This window comes from Suncus etruscus, chromosome 11, assembly GCF_024139225.1.
Source record: "Suncus etruscus isolate mSunEtr1 chromosome 11, mSunEtr1.pri.cur, whole genome shotgun sequence".
Lineage (NCBI taxonomy): Eukaryota > Metazoa > Chordata > Mammalia > Eulipotyphla > Soricidae > Suncus > Suncus etruscus.
The window spans coordinates 98,512,203-98,522,462 of record NC_064858.1 but is presented as its reverse complement, the minus strand read 5'-3'; the positions used below and the strand labels follow the sequence as shown (position 1 = coordinate 98,522,462).

Here is a 10,260-nt window from a genome sequence, read left to right as displayed (position 1 = left end):
AAAACACAGTATTTATAATGTGCCTGCCAATATAATCTAGGCAGGATAAATCGTTTCCATTTTACAGACTAGGAAAGTAGAGACCAGTGAGCTGACACAACCACTGAGAGCCAGAATAAGAGTTGGGAACCTGATTGTGGGGTGCTCAGGTTTTAACTCTTAGATCTGCACTCCCTGAGTTCAGATGCCATAGAATCTCAGGGTTTCCTGAGAGCCCCTTTCTACAAAAGAAATTGTCTCTGGAGCAAGAAAGACCCAGAAATCACTAGCAGTTCGTCCCCCTTTATTTTTCCTTTGTGTGTGTGTTCAGGCCACACACACAGCGGTCCTCCCCTGGGCTTTCTTATTCCTGGCTCTCACCTCAAGGCTCATTCCTGGTGCTGCTGTGGAAACCCAAGGGGTGCCAGGAACTGGCACCAGACAGGCACCCTAAAGGCAATATTATTTCTCCAACCTTAATAGTCCCCAGTCCTTGGATTCATTCGACAACGTCCCCCGACCCCCGCAGTTTGGGGGAAAACTTTGGGAAAGACTGACAGTCACCAACACCTGGAGGAGGAGTGAGTAGGATGTGCACCACCTCAATCTCAGCGCTCGGCGGGGCCCTTGTTCTAGTGCAAACATGGGTTATGATCCTTCCAGAACTAAGCCTCTGAGGCAGAGAGGTGAGAAACTAGTGGCCAAGAAGGAGTCCTGGAGTGTCGGATTTGCAATCCTGGCGCTCTTTGTGACTTTTCAGCTTTCCATATTTATTTATTTATTTATTTATTTATTAAGTTAAGTGAGATAGCTTTTATTGACTGCAACTTATTCTTAGATGGATGGAGAGGAGGTGGCGCAAGCGGTAGAGCGTGTGCCTTACACGCGCTAACCTAGGACGGACCGTGGTTCGATCCCCCAGAGTCCCATATGGAAGCGAAGAGCCAAAAGGAACCCCTTGAGCGTCACCGGGTGTGTCCCCAAAAAGCAAAAGAGGGAAGGGAAGGGAAGGGAAGAGGAAAGGGAAGGGAAGGGAAGAGGGAAGGGAAGAGGGAAGGGAAGGAAGAGATGGGAAGGGAAGAGGGAAGAGGGAAGGGAAGGGAAGGGGGAAGGGAAGGGAAGAGGAAAGGGAAGGGAAGGGAAGAGGGTAGGGAAGGGAAGGGAAGAGGGAAGGGAAGAGGGAAGGGAAGAGGGAAGGGAAGGAAAGGGAAGGGAAGGGAAGGGAAGAGGGAAGGGAAGAGGGAAGGGAAGAGGGAAGGGAAGGGAAGGGAAGGGAAGGAAAGGGAAGGGAAGAGGGAAGGGAAGAGGGAAGGGAAGGGAAGGGGGAAGGGAAGGGAAGAGGAAAGGGAAGGGAAGAGGGTAGGGAAGGGAAGGGAAGAGGGAAGGGAAGAGGGAAGGGAAGGGAAGGGAAGGGAAGGGAAGAGGGAAGGGAAGGGAAGGGAAGGGAAGGGAAGAGGGAAGGGAAGGGAAGGGGGAAGGGAAGGGAAGAGGAAAGGGAAGGGAAGAGGGTAGGGAAGGGAAGGGATGGGAAGAGGGAAGGGAAGATGGAAGGGAAGGGAAGGGAAGGGAAGGGAAGGGAAGGGAAGGGAAGGGAAGAGGGAAGGGAAGGGAAGAGGGAAGGGAAGGGAAGGGAAGGGAAGGGAAGGGAAGAGGGAAGGGAAGGGAAGGGAAGAGGGAAGGGAAGAGGGAAGGGAAGAGGGAAGGGAAGAGGGAAGGGAAGAGGGAAGGGAAGAGGGAAGGGAAGAGGGAAGGGAAGAGGGAAGGGAAGGGAAGGGAAGAGGGAAGGGAAGGGAAGGGAAGAGGGAAGGGAAGGGAAGGGAAGGGAAGGGAAGGGAAGGGAAGGGAAGAGGGAAGGGAAGGGAAGGGAAGGGAAGAGGGAAGGGAAGGGAAGGGGGAAGGGAAGGGAAGGGGGAAGGGAAGGGAAGAGGAAAGGGAAGGGAAGAGGGTAGGGAAGGGAAGGGATGGGAAGAGGGAAGGGAAGATGGAAGGGAAGGGAAGGGAAGGGAAGGGAAGGGAAGGGAAGGGAAGGGAAGGGAAGAGGGAAGGGAAGGGAAGAGGGAAGGGAAGGGAAGGGAAGGGAAGGGAAGGGAAGGGAAGGGAAGAGGGAAGGGAAGGGAAGGGAAGGGAAGGGAAGGGAAGGGAAGGGAAGGGAAGGGAAGAGGGAAGGGAAGGGAAGGGAAGGGAAGGGAAGGGAAGAGGGAAGGGAAGAGGGAAGGGAAGAGGGAAGGGAAGAGGGAAGGGAAGAGGGAAGGGAAGAGGGAAGGGAAGGGAAGGAGATAAACAAGCGAGCTCTGTCTGTTCCAGGATCCAAGAGCCACGCCGGGTGGGTTTCCAGCTTGCAGCTGCGCTCCGAGTTGCTGGACTCGCCTGCACACCCAAACCCGGAGAGCCCGACGCCTGCGGACTTGGCAGATCCGCAGGAGCCGGCGCGGGCTTCCAAGCTGCAGAAGCCGCTCGAGCGAGGGGGCCCAACTCGGGGCTCGCGTCGCTCCCGGGACTTGCAAACGCGCAGCCGGCCCGAGACCACCCCCGATGGCCTCACGGTGCGCCGTTTGGGGGTGGGGAGGCTCCCGGGGCTGGATCGGTGGACGGGAGAGCCGAGACCGTCTAAGACGCACGTCCCACACCTGAGCTCGGGGTCCCTGGGGAGCCCCTCCGGACCCCCAAACCCAGCCCCGCACTCCCGCCGCAGCTCGGATCCCGCGCGCGGTCCAGAGCCTGCGAGCTCAGGTTCGCAATTAGCGAAGACGCGCGGGCCGACGGGACGTCAATCAGGCGCGGGGCGTGGCCTGGGCGTGGCCTGGTTCTTTGTGGGCGTGGTTTATGTGCTCTGGGCGTGGTCTGTCTGCTTTGGGCGTGGCCTGGTTGTGTGTGGGCGTGGTCTTTCTGTGTCTGGGCGTGGTCTGGCCGTATATGGGCGCCTCTGGGCGTGGTTTTGTTGTGTCTGGGCGTGGTCGGGCCCGGCCTGGTCTGGGCGTGGTCTAGCTTGGTTTGGGCGTGGTCTGGCTGTATCTGGGCGTGGTCTGCCCGTATATGGGCATGGTCTGGGCGTGGTCTTCAGTTGCCCCGCCCCCGGCCCTGGTATATTGCCGCCGCAACCCCGACGGCGGCCGCGGGCGGGCTGGACCGGGAGGCGCGCGCCGGGCACGGTGAGGTCCCGGGCGATCGGGCGCGGGTCGGGGACACCCCAGAAGTTTGACCTCCTGGGGAGCCGAGCCTTGGAGCGCCCAGGCACTAGCGTCCCGGCGCCACGCGAGGGAGACGACCGGTCGTCTTCGTGCATTTGCAGGACATGGGCTGCAGGACGCGCCTCTGCCTCTGCCTCTGCCTGGCCCTGCTGCTGCCCCTGGCAGCCGCGCTGGACTTCGGCTACCACCACCAGCAGCAGATGGAGGCGTTCTTGCAGGCGGTGGCCCGCGATCACGGCTCCATCACTCACCTGCACAGCGTGGGCACCTCGGTCCAAGGTAGGAGGACTCCCCGGCGCGTGTGCATCGCCCGGGCCCCGCTGTCATTCATCAGATGCACCCCCAGGCTTGTCCTGGGGCCCCCCTGAAGGTGCTCCTAGCTGGGCGGGAGGTCTCGAAGTATTTGCTGTGGAGTGTCACCTCTGGAAACTTGGGGTTCCACTTACCTGGGGGGGGGACCTGAGGTTCCACTGTCATTGCGTGTCTTTGAGTCCCAGGGGATCCCAGACTCGCCCCTTAGGGTCTGGGAGACTTTGGGTGTCCTTGATGGTGCGCTTGGAGTTTCCCTTCCTTTCCTTAGATGAACTTTTTTTTTCCTGCCTCTTCCCTTTCATTTGAATATTTTTGGAATGCAATTTAGATCCAGTGTCATCATCTTTTCACGCTTCTTTTAAAGTAAAATAGTGTAGTTCTCTCTTAGTGTACTTAATCCAATAGTGTAAATTGGTTAGAGATCTGCTATGTGTGATTAAATCCTATGACTTTTAAAACTATGTCAAAGTGTCTTTGCTGCAGATTATGTGCCTTTTTATAAGACAATGAACGGTTGGACGTGTTAGTGTGATGGATACGGACCCTATTAATTGCATGTTTATCTTTAACTGCTTTATGTTTTACTTGAGGCATTATATGTTTGGGATAAACATGTAGCTTTGTATTCTAAAGTAATCCTCATTTCTATCAATGGAGAATTTGAATCATAAGGAAATGAGTATTTTGTCGAATATGACTCAGATGATGAGTTTATAATCTAACTAGAATGCAGATTCATGTCCTTCAAAGCATTTCTAGAACAAGGGAAATAAGTTCATCAAAAATTTTTTTCTTTTTCTTTTCTATTTTGGGCCACACCCAGCGGTGCCAGGTATGATGAAGTGCCTGGATTGGGCACGTGCAAAGCTAGCACCTGCCCATGGTACTACTTCTCCAGGCCCAAAAGTGTGTTATTTCTTAGCCCTTTATATATATATTTAAATATATATTATAGATAATATAAAATATTGGCTTCCCCAAATAAATGAGCAGAAAATAGTGTTTCAATCAAAAGTTTTGTCAAGTTTATTCCATTTTGACTTCAATTCTTTATAAGGTGTGTTTGGACTCTTAGCTGGATTTTAGCTCAAAGCTTTTGAGGCAAGCTGGAAGTTTCTTAATTGCCATCTTCTTAATCACTTTCCCAAAAAAGATTAAGGTCATGATTTTCGTGTTAAAGAAGTATTGCATAAATTGACTTATGTCAGTGCTGTGTGGAGGGCTGCGGTTTATGATGTCTTGGTTTTTAAATAACGTTGCCAAATAGTTGATGCCGATATTGCTCTATAGTCCAAATGATGAGGCTGAATGTGTGAGAAATCAAATTTTGAATCACCGTATGTATTCAGCATTTTGAAATCAGTTTTCCCTGGGGCTAGAAAAGAGCAATTTCCAAAGATCTAAGAATCCTAATTATGTTAATAAAGGAGAGCTAGAACACAACTAGCTTGAGTTATTGCTCTGTCATCCTTTAAACCACAAAATGATGAAGATGCTGCTCATCTCAGATACGAAAGGAGTTGGTAGGTTTTTATGTTTTGGAGCACAAAGTGCTTGCTAAAGAAAGTTGGGGGGGGCCCTTAAAGTGAAGCTATTTTGGGGGGCCAGAGCAATAGCACAGTGGTATGGCGTTTGCCTTGCACGTAGCCAACCTAGGATGGACCTGGGTTCAATTCCCATTCCTGGCATCCCATATGGTCCCCAGAGCCTGCCAGGAGCGATTTCTGAAAGCAGAGCCAGGAGTAAGTCCTGAGCACTATTGGGTATGACCCAAAAAATAAATAATAAAGTGGAGCTATTTTGATCTATTTTATCAGATCATAGTGAAGTCAGCAGGTTCTTTTTTTTTTTCTTTTAACTTTAACTTTGTATGCACTAGAGATTTACGTTACAGTAAGATTTGATGAAATCCAAGAGATAGTACAGGTAGTAAGTTGTTTGCCTTGCATGGCGCTAACCCCAGTTTCATCCTCAATACCACTGAGGAATCCTTGAAACACCAGACACTTCCAGGAGTGACTCCAAAGCACCACCAAAAGACTTTTTTTTTCTCTTTTATAATATCTTTATTGAAGCACCTTGATTACAAACATGACTGTACTTGGGTTTCAGTCATAAAAAGAACAGCCCCCTTCACCAGTGCAACATTCCCATCACCAATGTCCCCCATCTTCCTCTTTTTTTTTTGTTTGTTTTTTTGTTTTTGGTCACAGCTGGCAGCGCTCAGGGGTTACTCCTGGCTCTATGCTCAGAAATCGCTCCTGGCAGGCTCGGGAACCGTATGGGATGCCGGCATTTGAACCATTGACCTTCTGCATGCAAGGCAAATGTCTTACCTCCATGCTATCTCTCCAGGCCCCCCAAAAAAAGACTTTTAAAAAAATATATACTGACATTAGCAGCCTAGTGGTTTGTATTGTATTCTAAATAATAACTTGGATTAAAAAAAAACCAGATCTTCCCATTGATTCCAGTTGAGAGATTAGCTCACATACTTGTATCAAGAAGAACACGCTGCTGAAGTAAAGCTGTCATTAGTATGAACATTGGATGCAAGAGTTCCTTGGGCTCTAGATGAACCATTTCACTAGATAAGTAGTTTCCCTTGGTCTTCCTGTCCTCAGAGTATAAGATAAATTTAATGATAAAAACAGTTACTGCATAAACCATTTCATTTTCTTTCTTTCTTAATTGTAAAGATAGGCAATTTACCTAGAAAGGAAGGTAGTGTTTCTTCTTAGCCAGATGCATTTTCAGTTTCTATAAATCATATATATAATATACTTTTTCACAATCATGGATTCTATTCTACTTTTGTCCACACTTCAAATTTTCTTATTACTTACGTCCAAAATTGGCAAAGTGTGCAGGTATGCACGGCCTCTATCAAGTATTTTATTTACCCTATCAATTATATGAATTTTCTTTGGTATACTTTACTTTTTCCTTGGAAAATTTTCCTTGGACCTGGAGAGATAGTATAGCAGGTAAGACCCTGCATGCAGCCACCCCATAGAGTCCCCCTGAATTGTGCCAGGTAATAAAGTTATTGTTTCTGACATCTGGATAGATTCTGATGATCTCTGGTATAAAAAGTGATGCTACAAACCATTGACACATGTCATAATAATTCATGATAAGTACCTTCTATTGGAATTTTTTTTCATTTTTAATTTTAAAGCACCCTAGACTAATTGACTGTGTGTATATTCTTCCCCTGCATTCAGCCTGAATAGATTGTCTATATTATAGCTGAGCCTTTTAAAGGAAACCCCATCACCTGAGGACACAGTAAAGAAAATCACAAAGAAACAAGAGAAGCTACTTAAAGAACTGACCAGTGAACTGAGGACAATCAAAAAATGTGTATAACTCATTGGTTCATTTACTTTTCCTCTCATTCAGTTCAGGGAGTGCCTAAGCCTCTTGGTCCAACAGGTTACCTCACGCATCATTAGTAACTTATATATGTTTGCTTGGATCGAATATTTGTTGAGTGATACAGATACCTTACAATATCCTTGTAAATAAGCAAGAATGTATGTTATTGGATCTTTGGTGTCAGGTAACTTCTTTAAAAATACAACTGTATTTAATATGAACGTCCCTTGCCCTGTTCTCCACGTTGCATCTCAACTCCCCAAATTAGTTTTACCATTATTTAAGATGAGATGGATGTCTTACTGTCTTTGTGTTAAGAATATTATTTGAGGGGCTGGAGTGGTGGCACAAGCGGGTAGGGCATTTGCCTTGCATGCGCTAACCTAGGACGGACCACAGTTCGATCCCCCCGCATCCCATATGGATCCCCAAGCCAGGAGCAATTTCTGAGCGCATACCCAGGAGTAACCCCTGAGCGTCACCGGGTGTGTCCCCCAAAAAAAGAATATTATTTGAATATCTTTTAAGCATATATTTTTGAACAGCCAAACCCAGTTTAGCTCAGTGCTTATTCCTGGTCTGGCTTTGGAGACTCTACATGGTGCCAGGGTTCAAACCTGGGTCGGGTACCTACATGGTAAGAAAGCACCCTACCCACTGAGCTAGCTCTCTGGCCCTCTTTTAAAAATCTCAGTTGTATAGGAAAATAGCTCAAAGTTCTGGAGTGTATCCTTTGCATGTTCAAGGCCCCAAGTTGGATCCCTGGCACCATATGACTACCTCCCACCCAACCCTCATCACCCACTTTCACTGGATAAGATCTTGCTGGCTTCCCACATCACTGACCCAGGCATTGGACCACTCAGCTTCTTGGCCAGCTATCTCTAGGTACAGCAGCCTGATCACATGAACATTGCTTGGAAAGCTCCCATCCCCTGAAAGAAGAAGCTTATCTTGCCTCCTGCTAATTTTAATCTTTTTAAAATCTGAATAAGGAAGATTACAACAGGAAAAGGATAAATAATAAAAAAATCTCTTCACAGAGACTTTCTCTGGCTCTATATATTATTTCCAGCTCAACTCAAAGTAAGCTTGAGTCTCTTTATCGGAACAGGCCAAACGAGACAGAGAAATTTATTAACTTGTAGAAGATCACATTGCTGGTAAGAGTTAGAAAGGAGGTTTCCATGCAAATCTGCATTTCTTCCTTGCACATCACTTTTCTACTGTGGTCCAGTGCAGTAGCCAGCAAATCGTTGAAATAAATGAAATAAATAGCTGAAATGTGACTGGCCACCTCAGCACGTGCCAAAAGTTGCTTTTGAAGTTTCAGTTACCCCCAAGAGTGAAATAGTCCATGAACAATATTTTTTACATTGAAATCGTAATTTTTTCATTTATAGATTAACCAAGAAATGCATAAGGATCTGGAGGAATAGTGTCATGACTTAAAGCACCTGCCTTGCAACCTTACATATGCATGGTTATTAGTTCCTATCTCTGGTGTTGCATAACTGCTTGGCACATATCTGGCAGCAGGTTATCTGTTATTTTGGGTGCCAAGAACAAGTTAATTTAAAAATAATTTTACCTTTTTTACTTTTATGACTACAATTGTTAGAATACATATTATAAGATTTACACTATATGCTGTCTCGGCTCTGCTAATCTAGAGTGACAGTTTAGTGATCTTTACGAAGTATAAAAAGTGTTCAACATTGCAGCCCTGTTCACAATAGCCGAAACCTGGAAACAATTCAAGTGCCTGAGAACAGATGAGTTGATAAATAAACAGTCGTACATCTACAAAATGGACACTAAGCAGCTGTTAGGAACAAATGAAGTCATGACATTTGCTTATCCGTGGAAGGATATGGAGAGTAATACACTGAACAAAATGAGTCAGAGGGAGAAGGATATATATAGAATAATCCTTCTCATTTGTGGGATATTGAGGGAAAAAAAAAAAAGACAGCGACCAGAACTATAGCACAGAGGGCAGAGTGTTTTCCTTGCACGCAGCCAGCCCCGGTTCAATCCCTGGCATCCTATATGGATCCTTAAGCCTGCCAGGAGTAATTTCTGAGTGCAGAGCCAGAAGTAACCCTTCTGGTGTGATAAAACACACACACACACACACACACACAAAAGATAGTATGGTAATAATATCCACAGACAATAGAGACGAGGTCCAGAAGGACCATTCCATGGTAGAAAGATTGCCACAGAGTGAGCGAGTACAGTTAGGGCAGAGAAGGGTTCACTATGACAATGACAGTTGGAAATGATCACTCTCGACAAGAACTAGATGATAAAAGGAGATAAAGTGATATGCAAGATATCCCTTCAGTAACAATATTGCAGACCACAATGTCTAAAAGAGGAAAAAAGGAGAGAGAGAGACAGAGACAGAGACAAAGACAGAAACAGAGACAGAGAATATCTACCCCAGAGGCAATCAGGGGGAATGACAGTAGAAACTGGGGACATTCACCAATGTTCCCAAGAATGTGCCCTAAGAAATGTGTACTGGTGAAGTATGTTATACATGGTATGACTGAAACTCAATCATGAACAACTTTGTAACTGTGGGCGGGGGGGGGGGGGACTGTATTATGAACAACCATGTAATCATGGTGTTTAAATAAAATCATTAAAAAAAAAAAGTAAAGGGTGTTTAAGTAGTAGGAGAAGCAGGTAGAATTTAAATCTTTTTTGTTGAATAAAGATCACACCAGTAGTGCTAGGGTTAGGAGTGGGGGGGGGGGGCTATGGCATCTCAAATCTAGTTACAGTCTTCTATCAATTGAGCCTTTTCCTAACCAAGATCTTAAGTATCATAACAGAAAACAACAGTGAACTTTTCTATTGGCCTGGCACTTTACGTGTATGTTTCGCCTAATTATTCTAATAATGGAATGACATTATGGCCCCCAAATTTATATTGGAAGATTTTAGATGAAAGGAATAGTTAGAGATGATTGTCTTTATCTCTCAAATCTGTCTTATATCATATACTGAATTCTTAACTTCCTCACTATAGAGAATGCTATTTTCTTTTTTTTTTTTTTTCTGTTCCTCTCCTTCTCCCCTTCTCATATCTGCTGTCACCTTGTCCCTTATCCCTGAGCCAAGTAAATCAGGAAAGGTTAACAAGCATTCTCAATCATGAATAGCATTCTCTGTTATTCCAGAAAAATTCCCTATTCACTTTTTTTCATATGCTGAAATTCTAGAAAATTCATTGGTCTCTTTTCCATATTCACAGTTCTAGCCAAAGCCATCGGACTTTCATCTTTTGTTTAGAGTTGCATTTCTCTTTGGTTATGCCCAAACTCTTGGACTGTGTGGAAAAGGAGAAAGCTGCGATCCTGATGGGCCCTCTTGGGGGATATCCACC

General features: G+C 46.1%; 1 protein-coding gene across 1 annotated transcript in view; it reads left to right on the top strand.

The window, feature by feature from the left end:
- The first annotated feature begins 3,255 nt into the window (after nucleotides 1-3,255).
- The window catches only part of CPM (carboxypeptidase M), a 71,154-nt gene continuing 64,149 nt past the window's right edge, over nucleotides 3,256-10,260 (top strand). Inside the window, exon 1 of the mRNA XM_049782759.1 lies at nucleotides 3,256-3,446. Coding sequence (XP_049638716.1) covers nucleotides 3,272-3,446 — 175 coding nt within the window. The 5' untranslated portion in view covers nucleotides 3,256-3,271. The remainder of the gene's footprint in view (nucleotides 3,447-10,260) is intronic.